The sequence below is a fragment of the Chanodichthys erythropterus genome, chromosome 2, assembly GCF_024489055.1.
Source record: "Chanodichthys erythropterus isolate Z2021 chromosome 2, ASM2448905v1, whole genome shotgun sequence".
Classification (NCBI taxonomy): domain Eukaryota; kingdom Metazoa; phylum Chordata; class Actinopteri; order Cypriniformes; family Xenocyprididae; genus Chanodichthys; species Chanodichthys erythropterus.
The window spans coordinates 4,858,383-4,874,855 of NC_090222.1; the positions used below are offsets into that span (position 1 = coordinate 4,858,383).

The 16,473-nt window shown below is 35.9% G+C and overlaps 1 protein-coding gene across 1 annotated transcript in view; it reads right to left on the reverse strand.

Annotated features, from left to right (window-relative positions):
- The window catches only part of bckdhb (branched chain keto acid dehydrogenase E1 subunit beta), a 100,204-nt gene that overhangs the window by 67,471 nt on the left and 16,260 nt on the right, over positions 1 to 16,473 (reverse strand). The window contains exon 6 of the mRNA XM_067400000.1: positions 12,718 to 12,826. Within this exon, the coding sequence (XP_067256101.1) occupies positions 12,718 to 12,826 (109 nt within the window). The remainder of the gene's footprint in view (positions 1 to 12,717; positions 12,827 to 16,473) is intronic.

A 16,473-nucleotide genomic window follows, 5' to 3' on the forward strand; every position in this document is an offset into this window, starting at 1 on the left:
ATTTCAAAGCAGCTTTACAGAGAATGCATGTCAACATTACAATTTAGAGAATGCAGTTAGCAAATAATGTAATAATTTAGGCAATTAATTTACAATCACTGTTAGCAGTTTAACTGAAAGTAGAAGCAATGAGCTCCTGGAAAAATTAATTACATTAACAATAATTAGGATATAGAAATTGGGCAATGTGCATGTTGATCCAGATGATTGCGTCTTCTGAAGTCCTCGCAGGGGTTGGCATTGTCTCTTCACAGGTGTTGGTCATTATTATTTATAATTTTTATTATAAATATACATTATATATATATATATATTTTTTTATTTTTTTTTTTTTTTTTTTTAAGTGTCATATTTGATACATCCGGCTTTTATGGCTCATATAGAATGATACAGTCATACTAGAGGAGGAAAAACTTGTTTTAATCAGAGATCCCAAACTGAGCAAAAATATGAAATTTGGTGCAGATGCTGACATTTATACGGCCAAAAAGAAAGATAAAATTATGATAGCTTGTAATGTAACTTGTTAAATAAGTTGCTTCAGTCCAGTAAGTGTTCATTTTGAAATATTACTAACAATATAAAAGTAATTCTAATGTTTAATTTTTACCATTTCATAGCAAAAAGACACATGAAGGTGGACATTTTTAGAGTTATACTAAAACGCTTTTTATTTGCTTAAAATAAATTTCATTTAGATGACAGAAAGTATGTAGTAGATTGTGTGCCACAGGTTTTTCAGCAAAGGTTTGATCATGTTGATCATTTAGAGTCCTTAGAAATTTGTGTATCAAACATGACACAGTTGACTTTATAGGGTTAGGATTAAATCCAAAAACTGTGAAAGAAACTGTTATATTGCTCAATTGCAGTAGGAAAAAAGGGGAATAAAAGTCTGAGGACATAACTGAGGACATGAAACAAAATGGTTGCATGATGTTTGGTGACAAGTGAGTTGAAACCCTTCCATTCAGATCATAACAACTCGTCCAGGCTTCAGTCTTCTCTAGACAGCAACACGCAATAGACTTCTAGCTGGCCAAAGACGTATAACAGTAGAATGGGGCTTTTTTTAGCATTGAGATGAACAGGCAGAGGGCAAGAGTTGATGAATATGGGATCTGTTCATAGAAAAGTAAGGAATAAGACCTGCCTATTCTTTGGCGTTGGATAGATGTGTAAGTTGCAGGGCGAGTTTTGCAAGGCTGGACGAAACAAGATAAGAAACTAGCAAAAGAAATGTTTTTGTCTCAGCTAATAGCACGAGTACAGAAAGAACATTTCACAGCTGTCATATTTCACGAGGTTTTGTTTTTGTTCCTAAATGCTGAATTATCTTTATTGTTAAATTATGTTTAATTAGAGCCATTTTCCCCATCCCAGTTTATGTGCTCATTGAAGTCATTGTCTTTGCTGACTTCTGGGAAATCGTGCTGCTTTGACAATGACATTTAAAGTAATTTTGTTGAAAAAGTTGATTTTGGTTGGTTAGGACTGTACTTTTGCTCAGAAGTAGAAATAGAGGTTCGTGAAAAATTCCATATGATCTTTTCTGTAGCTGTAAGTGTTTATTTTTTGCTTGTACTTTAAGTAACTTTCTTAACCAGGAAGAGCTAAGACTGAACGCTTTTAATGTTTCACATGTACTTTGGACAAAATATTCCAGTTCTTTTATTTATTATAAGTGGAATACTTTTAGAAGTACCTCACTTTTTTGGCAAATGCAGTTATTTTTGAAAACTGCTTGTACTTGTTTACAATTACTCTTAACATTGCTTCAATAGCAGTTCGTTTCATGATGTCTCAGTAGTGTTGTGGTTAGAGAGCTTTACTGAGTCTCATAGGCTTTTGGTCCACAGGTTAATACAAACCATCTTGTTCTTTAAACTGGCTCTAAACCCTGAAGTAATGCTTAGCAGCTATACACACAGCAAGCTGCTCCAGGATTTTTTGTATTGTAGTTTGCCTGGAGCACATCTGATAATAGTAAATCTCAAAATAACATAAACCAGTATAGCAATAAAACATTTTCACATACCGGTCAAGGGCAAGAAATGAAACACTGTCAAGATGTGGCGATTGAGGTGACTGAAAGGTCAAACATTCAGGTTAAACATTACTACTGTGCTTAATATCCAGAACGTGTAGAGTTACTAAGCAGAAGATGGTTATAATCCCTAACTGTAAGGGTGTTCAATTCCAGGATATATGCTTCATTTACTTGAAATCAAAACGAGGTCAGCAATAAGAATACAAAAGTGCCATTGTTGTATCATTACACACTAACTGTTGGCTATTCTTTTTTTCATACAAAAAGCCAAAAACTCCCTTTATTAAAACACACTTATAGCACGAATTAGTCCAGTTTAGAGGTGACAATATCTTGAAATGATGAGTATGAAATAATGAGGGTTGGTGGAATTTTATTTAAGAGTTAAATAAACAGGAGAGAAATTATGTGATGTAATGAATTTATCCAATTATAATGATCAAGTGAGGGTGCTAAGCACCTGTTGACATCTCTCGTAACAGCACAAAAAGCTGCTCGGACAGGAGAGTTAAAGGGATAGTTCACCCAGAAATGAAAATTTGATGTTTATCTGCTTACCCCCAGGGCATCCAAGATGTAGGTGACTTTGTTTCTTCAGTAGAACACTAATGATGATTTTTAACTCCAACCGTTGCCGTCTGTCAGCCGTATAATGCGTGTCAATGGTAACACAATTTATAAGAGTCAAAAAAACATGCATAGACAAATCCAAATTAAACCCTGCGGCTCGTGACGACACATTGATGTCCTAAGACACGAAAAGATCGGTTTGTGCGAGAAACCGAACAGTATTTATATCATTTTTTACCTCTAATACGCCACTATGTCCAACTGCGTTCTGCACTTGTTTAGTGAGGTCTGATCGCGCTCTGACAACGGTAACGATGTCTGGCACTCATTGAAGTATAAGCGCGAGACATCACTGCCGTTGTCAGAGCGCGATCAGACCTCACTAAGCGAGTGCTGAACGCAGTTGGACATGAGCTGAGGTGCTACAGCAATCTGTCACGACACATTAAAGAGCCACAAAACGTTTTTTATTGCTTTTTCTTAAAAAAAAACTACACAGTTTGAAAGCTGGGACTTTGTTAAATATCAAAAGTAATCTGCTCTGTCTTGTCTGTCGACGTGTTGTCAGTGTCCTTTTGCTCCGCGATGTATTTTTCACTCTGTGTGGCGTGACAGCGCCATGGCTTGTCGGACAGTAACTAAGGGGGGCGGGTTTTTGCAAAGGGTCAATTGAGTTCTCTTTAGCCTCTTTGAATTGCACTTGAATGGTTTAAAATTGCTTGATGTGCAAATGATAAACTGGTAGCACTTTATTTTACAGTCCTGTTCCCCATGTACATACTATGCACTTATTGTCATAACTGCAATAACTGGGTAATAACTAGGTACTAACCCTGAACCTACCCCTAAACCTAACCTTGACCCATGTAGTTACCTTATAATACACAGTACTTTCTTAGGTAAGTACGTGTAAAGTATAATCCCTATAATAATAATCCCTATTTCACTATATGATGGTTAAACTTTGCAACTAATCTGAGAATCACATTTGTGCCAAACCATGGGGCCTGTGCTGTACGGATCACGTATTAACTATGATCCGTTAAACCCCTATGTATGTATTATTATAATTTACTACAGCTGCCATTTGTAACAAACTTGCCCAATCTAGGGTGTCAATAACAAATGAATTCACTTTCTATTGGCAGTGACCCTATGTTTATTCACAGCCTGTTTCTTGATCCTAACATCAGCAAGAATCTTGCAGCCAAAAACATTTTTGCTATGCATCACACTCAATTTACATATTTAAAAAAAAATGATTGATAGCTATTGATCGCAGTGACTGTTGGAGCGGTTCAGGCTGAGCTCACCGATTTGTGGTTGGGAGGTTTTACCCCAGGGTCCAAGTGATTGATGAAGTTAGTAAAAATGCATCACTAATGATCCAGATTCTTTCGAGTGGTAGGTTGCTGGATGCCTGATATGTGTTTCCAGCGGACACACACTCTATCATTTAAAAATACTGCTGGATTTAATGGTACAACCACTTTTTAATAAAAACCTATATTAAAAAAACCTGACTATAAACATGAAAAATACCTTATATGGATATCATATTTCCAAAGGTGTGTAGCAGCATTACATGCTTGCAGTGTTGACAACATTGCTGTCTATTATGGGTGTGTTTTTGACACAATGCTAAAACTCTCTAGGGGTTTGACTAAGCAAAGTACCCTAGCAACCACACGGTCACATGCTAAAGCATAAGGGCACCTTAGCAACCACATAGCAACTCCCTGGCAACAACCCACAACACCCTAGTATTGCAAAAGACAACTTCACATGGACGATTAACAAAACACTAACATACTTCAGAAAATGAAATCTAAATTTACACATAAGGTGATGTGAACTTCTAAATACCATGTAATAAATCAAAGACATATTTAAGGCCAACTAAACTTGCAGGAGTTATAATTTATCACATTAAATCCAATGTTGGCAATAATGACTGATTCAAAAAAAGACAAGGTGGAAATTGGAAAATTCCACATTACCATTAACCTATAATGTTTTCAAATCAAGATTTATACAAACTGAATGTCTGAATGATTTATTCCCACATGTAAGAATAACCGCATGAAAAAAAGAAAAGCACCGGTCTAAAATTAAAACTAAATAATGATAAAGAGCCAAAGATCCTAAAACAAGCTCAAATGTTCAATCAGGAAATTAAAGTCATTCAACAAAATTCTTGAGAGACACATAAGTCAGATTTTCAAGTGAACATGAAGACAGACAGAGAGCAGATCTAAAGCGATCCATCGGGAGATAAATATGCACTAATCCTCATGGCAAACCACAGTTGCATTGGCTTCCTTAAAACTGCATCAATTTTCCTTTTCCACTTTTTATTTCTTTATTTAACGGTTTCTTTGGATATGACGATTATGTCGTTTACAGCCACACTTACTTGTGCTTTAAACTGCACCAAAAATTCTTCTCCTAACCAATGGCTTAAAGTGCGGCTGGTTAGTTTTGGCTGTGGTTAATTTAACCCCAGATGGAAGATGCTGTAACGACATTATGTGGAAAAGAGACTGATATCTATTCTAAAGTAACCCTGTATTTATCCAAAATATTTTCATATGCAACTTATAAAAACAGCAATTATTTCATTTTATTATAACAGATGTGTTCTGGAGGTTCTTTTCTTTGACATAACAGATCAGAACTGCCACTAGAGAAGAATTGAGATTGTGTTTTCTTGTGGTTTCATCAGGCAAATAATGTTTTAATGATGTTACTTTCCTGATCCTAAGACCTCAGAGTCCCATGATGAGTAAAAAGACTGTAGCATTAGAGCAATCAAGATGGTACATCGTGGACAAACAGTTATGCATGTCATGATTATAAAATGATCGTGACAATGTAACAGAAGTAGTGCGTGGCCCTCAAAAGTGTAAGCAGATAAATGTGAACTTGCAGGGGCGGGGTTTAAAAGAACTAAATGATGGAGTAAAGTTTGCCGTTTTTGATTAAACTATTACGAGGTCAAAAAACATATGCATGGATAAATTGTTTACAAAACGATCTATAACATGCATGGAAAATAAATATGGTGAATTTAATTTAATGCCAACTTCAATAAATCCTCCCCACATTCCTCTCATCACTTGTGAGAGAAACATTCTGCACTAAAGCATTTGACTGAAATGGAGCCATACTGTAGAAAAACATGTACAATGTAAGGCAATGAGAGAGAGAAATGAGAAACCACATCTCTTCAGTCAACAGCTGCAAAGCATCAAGCAATATTAAGACCATTCGAGATGTTCAAACATCTAAAACAACTAAACACTCAGACAACACTAATATATGAACGGGTAAGATGGGAGCGGAAACTTCCATTTACATAATTAATAACACTGACTGACTGTACAGGTAATGAAACTACTAACAAAAGTATTTATTTAATTGGTTATTTCTTCAGAATAAAAAGTCCACATCTTTCTGGTTAATATCCATTGCAACTCATTCCTCACTTTCCTGTTTGACAGGTCTGTATTATATTTCACGTCTCATTTTTTTGTTTTAAGTTTTCATTAGTAGATGAAGCATTCAATGGTCAATGACGGCACTGATATAAATTGTGAGCAAGGTCTCCAATGGCCAATATAGTGGATATATACAGTGGATGGACAATACAATAATTTATTAGTATGGTGTAGGGCCTCCTTTTGCAGCCAATACTGTGTAAGATCAACAGATCCTCAGATACTTTGATCTCCTGAGATATGGACAGCACAAACACATACAGCCATTTGTCTCCACACCCCACAGAGTGAAGTTGTGGGAAAGCTTCTTTCCATCACATTTGCTCCTTCTCCCCCATTTTCTTCCCTTTACACATTCTTCCCATCACTCAGTTCACTTAAAAGGATTATATACAAATTATAATGTTCTGTCAATGCAAATCAATTAACAGTCATGTTTGGTATCGTTTGAAATGTCTCAGTGCAACTGGTACAATGGTCTCGTCCACATGGAAGTAAACCAAAGTATTAAAGGTTTTAAGAGTTTAGAAATACTTTGGTTGCAACTGTGAGTGTGCCCCTTTCCCAGGGTCCAAACTACCTCCTGTTCCACAGCAAGGTGCGAACTCCCTAGGTCTGTGACCCTAGTGTATTTTTATAATGTCAGGTATTCATCTTACTCTATTTCTGAGCATTAGATGTTTTGTATTGATCATCTTTGAATTGATTATGTAATTGGCATGATACATTTACCTGACTAATAAATTGTCACATTTGATTTATTCTGACTTACTCTGAAATTAATGACTTCAGTAGATTACGATGTATCCGTTGTTACCGCAAGTCTGCGTCAGGTTAGTAACGGACTAAAGTCCAGTTGAGTGGAGCATAGGGCACACCAACTAACCGACTAACGCTTGGCATTAGTTCAAGTGTACTTAGACTGTAAAGGCTAAAAGGGAATTTCCGTTTAAGACAACAAAATGTTGATCGACCAACCTAAATAGGGTGAGCCTTGCCTCTGTTTATTGTAATGTTACTCTAGCTAAGTGTACATGGTAAAACCATGGCATAACCAAACCAAAGCTACTATAAGAGAAGTAATATTGGTCGGCTTATCTGTAGTAGTGGTTATGACCTCTGACTAGAGTTAGTGTTACTTTGTGTATACAGATCTATGGGGGACTAAACCAAATACTTTTAGAGAAAGCAAGCATGAGAGCGGCACTCTATTAGTATAGTCAATTACCTCTGTCTAGTGACCAAGACTGGCGAGTTTGTGATCGTGGGCCCGCATATTAATGAATGGCCAGTGCGAGGACCCTGTGCGTCTCTGAGAACCGAATGAACGAGTACAATAAGAGTAAAGAGTTAAATAGAATATTCAAATGTAAAGCCAAATTATTATACACATGACCAATAATCAATTGACATTCTAAACTAAATTCAAGGTCATAACATGGAGTCAGATAAAAGATTATTTGGAATTAAACTACTTTGCCACGCTGAAAAGACGGAACGTGTAAGAAACCTTCCCCGTCGTGTGGGAAACCGCTGTTGGGCCGATTGGGCGGGCCTTACAACCGCATCAATTCATCTTGGGAATGATGGTGACACACACCAACAATCTGTCCTGTTTGGATCTCTGATATGTCTCCTGTTATGTTGTATTGATTGCAAATATTTCATGTATAGCTATTGCTCTGCTAATTCAACCTTCACACTCTTCAACCTTCATGCTCTTACTGATGGAATGTAAACCAGGCTGTGCATATATTTAGACGTGAAACTTCCATCACTATATTGGCTAGCGTTTCAGTTTAATTGTCCAAAAATTTTAATCAGTTCATGTGAGTACAGTGGCTCAATATTAATATTATAAAGCAACGAGAATATTTTTGGTGCACCAAAAAAAATAAATAAATAACGACTTATAAAATTATGGACGATTTCAAAACACTGCTTCAGGAAGCTTAGGAGCGTAATGAATCAGTGTATCGAATCTGCTGTCCGGAGCGCCAAAGTCACGTGATTTTTAGCCGTTGGTGGTTTGACACGTGATCTGAATCATGATTCAATGCACTGATTCATAACGCTCTGATGCTTCATTAAGCAGTGTTTTGAAATCAGCCATCAATAAATAAGTCGTTATTTAGATTTTTTTGGTGCACAAAAAATATTCTCGTTGCTTTATAACATTAATATTGAACCACTGTACTCACATGAACCGATTTAAATATGTTTTTAGTACCTTTATGGATCTTGGAAAAGGAAGTGTCATTGCTCCCTATGGAGGCCTCCCGGAGCCATCAGATTTCATTAACAATATCTTAATTTGTGTTCCAAAGATTAATGAAGGTCTTACGGGTGTGGAACGGCATGAGGGTGAGTAATAAATGACAGAATTTCATTTTTGGGTAAACTAACACTTTAAAGTAAAATATTGATGGGAAAAAAGTTGAATATATATATTTTCCTATAGATATTTGGTTTTGATGAGGTGTGTGCCAAATTTGGGTTATTACCAGGCATTTTAAGGCTTGGTTGCTAGGTGATTTTGTTTTGGAACCTTCAGAAAACTTTTACTCGATTATTCTCAAAGTTGATTTTGCTGACTCTACTGATTTCAAACAGGTGTAGCTCAGTCATTTGTTCTCCGATTCCAAAAAAAATCATACAGCATTTTGAAGGTTTTTATTAGAGATTGTGAAAATAACAATAACTCATTTTTGAAAATGTGCTCATTGCAACTCATTTTGCCAGCACCAGGTCACACATGTTTTGCATTCAGAAAGTGCATCGCATTACGTTTTCATCAACTTACAGTTTACAAATTTTACTGTAGCTATGTGGAAGATCAGTTTTTTCTGTTATTTGGCCAAAATCTCACGTTATTAAAGTTAAAGTGCTTTGCAGAGACTATTTAAGACCATATTGGCTGTGACTCAATGACAAATGCTAGACTAAAACATTCTTTTCATCGCTCCTCAAAGCATTAGCCTTTATATATAGTGTTTATTGAGTAAAGAAATCGGTACTGTAATTTTAAAAATGTTACACTTCAAGCGCTTACACAGATACACACGGGAGTGTTTGAATGCAGGCGTCTATCAGCAGACTGGTTCAAACGCTCCCGCTCCCAAAATCAAACACTTCCGTGTGCTTTCAAACACTACCATATAAATGTATTACAAAAAAAAAAAAAAAAAAGTCTTCTTATTGTGCACCAATTTTTTTTTTTTTTTTTTTAGGGTTTTCACCTTTTTTTTTTTTTTTTTCTTTTTTACATCTGGTGTGTTGGATTAATTTTATTAAAAGCATAAATATTCCATGTAGTTTCTCAATATGAGCTTATAAATGCTACTGTACATGAATAATTTGCAAAATGCCGTTTTAATTCATTTTAGAGTAAGAGAAGGACAGGCTCTGTAATAACCCCGGTGCGTTATGTTTATGTTGTTTTGTTATTTGTGGTCTTTAAGATATTTTATTATTATTATTATTTTTTTTATGTTTGAATATGTACAGTGGGTACGGAAAGTATTCAGACCCCCTTAAATTTTTCACTCTGTTATATTGCAGCCATTTGCTAAAATCATTTAAGTTCATTTTTTCCTCATTAATGTACACACAGCACCCCATATTGACAGAAAAACACAGAATTGTTGACATTTTTGCAGATTTATTAAAAAAGAAAAACTGAAATATCACATTGTCCTAAGTATTCAGACCCTTTGCTCAGTATTTAGTAGAAGCACCCTTTTGATCTAATACAGCCAAGAGTCTTTTTGGGAAAGATGCAACAAGTATTTCACACCTGAGGGCTGTTTCATAAAACAAGATTAAAAAACAAGCCAGGCTTATTTTACTTAGTCAGACTTCTTGTCAGCGAATTCTGTTTCATAAAACAAACTTAAATTAGTTCAAACTCAGTTTCTCTGGCAACTTGTGCTGGGAAACTAGCCTGGTCTGGAGCAGGCTAACTGTCAGGCTAAGCTGAGCTTCTCTAACACTGACCAATAGGAACGCAATGATATTACAGCTGACTCTCTCACATACAATTATTTGACTTTATTAACATATATATATATTATATATATATATATTATATATATATATATATTATATATATATATATTATATATATTATATATATTATATATATTATATATTATATATATTATATATTATATATTATATATATATATATATATATATATATATATATATATATATATATATATATATATATATATATATATATATATATATAGTGTGTGTGTGTGTGTGTGTGTGTGTGTGTGTGTGTGTGTGCGTGCGTGCGTGCGTGCGTGCGTGCGTGCGTGTGTGTGTTTTCCTTTCTTACTGGCTAAATGTTTTGTGCCTAATATTTAATTAGATTGTTAGGAATTAGAAGAGCAGAAATTACAATCACAAAATTAAAAATTAAAATAAATATGCACTGACTAAATTTTAATTGGTAAGATGAATCTAAACTCAGTAATTGTCCCAAAGTATATTGATTTACCGCATTACAATAGTCCATTTACAGTTACTATCATAAAAATACACTTACTTGTAGGTTTGAAAGTGTACATAAGGCACATTTAATGTCCAACATCAAATATTTTAGCGAAATGTATATTTTAGAATTACTGCGCTTCTATTGCGTCCCGTCTGTTTAGCGCGCAGCAGCGCTCGTTCACTGTGAAGTTAAGCCGCAAAATGGAAATATTTGCATGACTATCTAACATTTACAGATGGAGAATAAATAATCTAATAATCTCTTGTCTAAGAAAACCGTGCACGCAAAATTATCTTGACTAGGTGAACCTGGATCGAATTAGCGGGACTGCGTGAACTTCAATTACCTTTTATGAAACCGTTTTAGCCTAAACTCATTTGTTAGGTTAATTCAAGTCAGGTTTTGGAGTTTAATCCTCGCTTTTCTTAGCATCTTTTATGAAACAGCCCTCTGGATTTGGCGATCCATTTTTAGGTCTCTCCAGAGATGCTCAATTGGGTTAGGGCTCTGGCTGGGCCATTCAAGAACAGTCACAGAGTTGTTTGTTATTTTAGCTGTGTGCTTAGGGTCATTGTCTTGTTGGAAGGTAAACCTTCAGCCCAGTCTGATGATGATGATGCTGCCACCACCATGCTTCACTGTTGGGACTGTATTGGCCAGGTGATGAGTAGTGCTTGGTTTTCTCCACACATACTGCTTAGAATTAAGGCCAAAAAGTTTTATCTTGGTCTCATCAGACCAGAGAATCTTATTTCTCACCACCTTGGAGTCCTTCAGGTGTTTTTTAGCAAACTCCCTGCGGGCTTTCATGTGTCTTGCACTGAGGAGATGCTTCCGTCGGGCCACTCTGCCATAAAGCCCCGACTGGTGGAGGGCTGCAGTGATGGTTGACTTTCCACAAATTTCTTCCATCTCCCGACTGCATCTCTGGAGCTCAGCCACAGTGATCTTTGGGTTCTTCTTTACCTCTCTCACCAATGCTCTTCTCCCCCGGATAGCTCAGTTTGGCTGGAGGAAGGGTTCTGGTCGTCCCAAACGTCTTCCATTTAAGGATTATGGAGGCCACTGTGTTCTTAGGAACCTTAAGTGCAGCAGAAGTTTTTTTGTAACCTTGGCCAGATCTGTGCCTTGCCACAATTCTGTCTCTGAGCTCTTCAGGCAGTTCCTTTGACCTCATGATTCTCATTTGCTCTGACATGCACTGTGAGCTGTAAGGTCTTATATAGACAGGTGTGTGGCTTTTCTAATCAAGTCCAATCAGTATAATCAAATACAGCTGGACTCAAATGAAGGTGTAGAACCATCTCAAGGATGATCAGAGGAAATGGACAGCACCTGAGTTAAATATATGAGTGTCACAGCAAAGGGTCTGAATACTTAGGACCATGTGATATTTCAGTTTTTCTTTTTTAATAAATCTGCAAAAATGTCAACAATTCTGTGTTTTTCTCTCAATATGGGGTGCTGTGTGTACATTAATGGGGAAAAAATGAACTTAAATTATTTTAGCAAATGGCTGCAATATAACAAAGAGTGAAAAATTTAAGGGGGTCTGAATACTTTCCGTACCCACTGTATATGATTTGAATTTTGTTCAATGTAATAGGGTGTGGTTGAAGACTTTTATTTTGGTAGTGTATTCTCTGAGTTCAGCGGATATAATGGCACGCTGTTAGACACAGACGCTCACGCTGACCAAGGCACAGTCTCACGCTGACCAAGGCACAGTCTCAAGGATTCTACAAACTTTGCAAGCTTAGCTCCTGGTTTAAAAGGAAACAATGTAACAATCACACTATTTTTCTACGTATGTGGTTTTGTTATAAGATTGTTTATTTTGTTGGTTTGTTTGGTTTATTTCTTCTCTTTCCTTGTTTCAATCTTTCAATATTTTTTTTTTCTAGCTCTTGGTGGTTCATATGCGCTGTTGTGTGATGGCTACGGAATGAGAACAATAAACAACTATGAATCATCAGTGAAAGAGCCGACCATTTTATTAGCAAGGAGGCTACAGGCTCCTTGTGGCTTTCAAACATCAAGTATCTAATGTCAGCTACCCATAATCCCATTGTGACTGTTCTATGATCTCTCACCTGCTGCTCTGTACAGGATTTTGGGCTCAAAGAAGATGCAGGGGTTCTTATCTTCAATGCAGGACAGAAGAAGACCTTTGGCCTGGACTGGACCTCTCGGCACAACAATCTACAGAGAGACGGGGGAAAAAAAAATCTAATATTTGTTTTCATTAAAGTAAATAAAGTAATTTGTACATTTATAAAGACACACAATACTCAAAAGGTGTCGCTGCGTCTCCCCACTGGGTTCATTTTAAAGAAGCCTCTAGATGAAAAAGTGACTCACTATCAAAAGCCAGGAAGAAGCATTTCACGTGTTCTCTGCAGAAACACAGATTTTCAAACTGACCTAACTAAATTGACCATTATGGATATAGACTTCATAGAAGATTTGGTGCATAACAAAGATTTGTGATGCACAGAGAATCAAACAGTGAAGAGTGAAGAGCAGCAGTGAGGTTAAATCAGCTCCGACACTGTATGTCGGCTCATTAAACATCAAATCTGCAGTCGGCAGACTGATCTAGACGATGCTGGTGCAGGTCACTTCATATCGAGTCAAGCATCGATCTGCTTTGAATGTGATTCAAACTCCAATTTCCTGAGCGTTTAGATGCAGCATGAGAAATCTGTGTTGCAGTGTGAGTGAGATGATTAAACAGCGTTGCTGTATAATCTCAGACTGGTGAGTTTTTTATTATTTTTAGCACATATACTAACTAGGATACATGTATCCTCCACTCAATTTTAAAGTAACTCCTTTTGTGAACAAAGTCCTTCATAGCTTATGATAATCTCTGTGTTTATGCCCTTGGAAACTTTGACAGTACTGGTTCGGTCACATCACACAGTCTCGTACTTCAGCTTAAAGCCCATACAGACCAGTGTTATTTTACTATTCTTCTAAACTATTTTTAATATTTATTTTAAGCAAAATTGAAACAGAAATCACCGTTGGGCTCACATAGCCTACTTCTCTCATTTGGCACAAATCCAAATGTTTCCGTTCACAATGTATTTGGATGCTAAAATATTTTGTAAATTAGGCTTTGTACATCAGCGGCGCAAAACATCGTCCTTCACGTGTACAAAAATGCGCTTGCATAATACCACAGTGAACAGCACAGATTGTACGGACTATTTCAATTTAGCATTGTAACTTTTTATGTTTAGTTGACTATTTTATTTTGATAATGAACAGGCTGTGATGTCAAGTTAATAACACTAGAACTGATATACCAGCAAACACGAACATTCCCATATAGTTCCCATTTGGTTATTTTTGGGGGGAACCAAATAAGAATAATCTGGAAACGTTCTCTATTGATTCTTTTTTTGCAACCTAAAGAGAATGTTCCCAGAACATTCCCTGCATGTTTATTTTCGGGTTTTATTTTATAACCTTAGGAGAACCTTCCCAGGTTATTTTTATTTTCAGATTTTATTTTTATAACCATGTAAACTAGTAAAATGTTGCAGAAGACCAACAGGCTAAAATGCTTAAATTATTCATAAACATACTATTATTTTGCAGAATTACATGTCTGAATCAAGTTTAATGAAGCTTTTAATAAATTATTTTATAGTTAAAGGTGCCCTAGAATTAAAAATTTAATTTACCTTGGCATAGTTGAATAACAAGAGTTCAGTACATGGAAATGACATACAGTGAGTTACAAACACCATTGTTTCCTCCTCCTTATGTAAATCTCATTTGTTTAAAAGACCTCTGAAGAACAGGCGAATCTCAACATAACACCGACTGTTAAGTAACAGTTGGGATCATTAATATGTACGCCCCCAATATTTGCATATGTCAGCCCATGTTCAAGGCATTAGACAAGGGCAGCCAGTATTAACATCTGGATCTGTGCACAGCTGAATCATCAGACTAGGTAAGCAAGCAAGAACAATAGCGAAAAATGGCAGATGGAGCGATAATAAATGACATGATCCATGATTACATGATATTTTTAGTGATATTTGTAAATTGTCTTTCTAAATGTTTCGTTAGCATGTTGCTAATGTACTGTTAAATGTGGTTAAAGTTACCATCGTATCTTACCGTATTCACGGAGACAAGAGCCGTCGCTATTTTCATTATTAAACACTTGTAGTCTGTATAATTCATAAACACAACTTCATTCTTTATAAATCTCTCCAACAGTGTAGCATTAGCCGTTAGCCACGAAGCACAGCCTCAAACTCATTCAGAATCAAATGTAAACTTCCAAATAAATACAATACTCACATAATCCGATGTATGCATGCAGCATGCATGACAAACACTTTGTAAAGATCCATTTTGAGGGTTATATTAGCTGTGTAAACTTTGTTTATGCAATGATAAGAGTCGAGAGCTCGGGAGGGGGCGGAGAGCGCAAGCAATTAAAGGGGCTGCAGCCTGAATCGGCGCATTTCTAATGATGCCCCAAAATAGGCAAAAAATAGTTAAAAAAATTAATTTAAAAAAAATCTATGGGGTATTTTGAACTGAAACTTCACAGACACATACAGGGGACACCTTAGACTTATATTACATCTTGTAAAAAAACGTTCGATGGCACCTTTAAAATGCATTATAATTTTCAGATAGCTAAAAATATAAAAGCCAAGGTTAGTGTGAAAAAGAGTGAAAAGAATACGTGGGTTTGTTAGTATCTTTCTTTACTGTACGCCTGTGATCATGTGCGTCTCCAGCACATGCTTTCTTCTGTCTTCCACAGAAAGGCACACACTTGTTAATTTAAAAATTAACGTTAGCCATTTTGTTTTAATGACTGACTAACATTCGTTTATCGATCTCTTTATTGAATATAATTAATATATATACAAGTGTGAAGTGTGATTTCAGAAAGATTTGACACGTAACTAAAGACAACAGGATGTTAACCGAGAAGTTTTTGTTTACCGACCAAAAGAAAGAAGCACGTCCCACTAATTTAGTGGTAAGAAATTAATGTAATGTTACTGTAATGTTTCATTAATTAATGTAATGTACGAACATTCCCAGAACCAAAAACTGTTAGCTGGGATGATACATGTGTATGCGAGGCATCTGCGCGATCACTTGAATTTTTCCTTTAATAGCGGAAACAACTTAAAATACTGTCATTTATACAGATAAGAGTAAGACACCATTCGAAACTGAAAAGGGTTTGCTTTTGTGTACACACACAATAAAAATCTAAACATTTTACTTTTGTAAAAAAAAAAAAAAATTAAAACATGATCTTTCTGCCTTCTCTGTTTCCTTTCTTTGACTTGTTTTTGGACCGAAAATCAGCATATACTACTTGTCGCAGTTTTTTCTTTTGTTTTGTTAATCTGTTAATTATATGAGTGAAATATATTTCACATACAGGCCTATTTATTCCTTTTATATATACAGTTTTGTTCAGTTTTCCTCCGTTCACAGAAGCGCTGCAGGTGCGTGATGTGACGATGTGTGAATCCTCATGTTCTGTTGTTTATGTAGCTATTTGTGCATGTAAAACTGAACCCCTGGAAAACATATATTGACATTTTAATTTAATTTAATTCTAATTTAACAAGCTTGTCGGTTAATGGTTATTGACCAGTTAACGAGCGTCATTAACAGTCAGGAAAAAAACCCCGAAATGAACATCCCGAGTCACGGCCCAAACAGAATCCATTAACTGACTGAGTAAACGATTTTCAGTGGTTTGGCTTAGACTTAATTAACAGTGCACAAAAAACGTACACACAAAAATGTTGAGAAAAATATGCTTAACTGTCATGAAAAAGCATCAA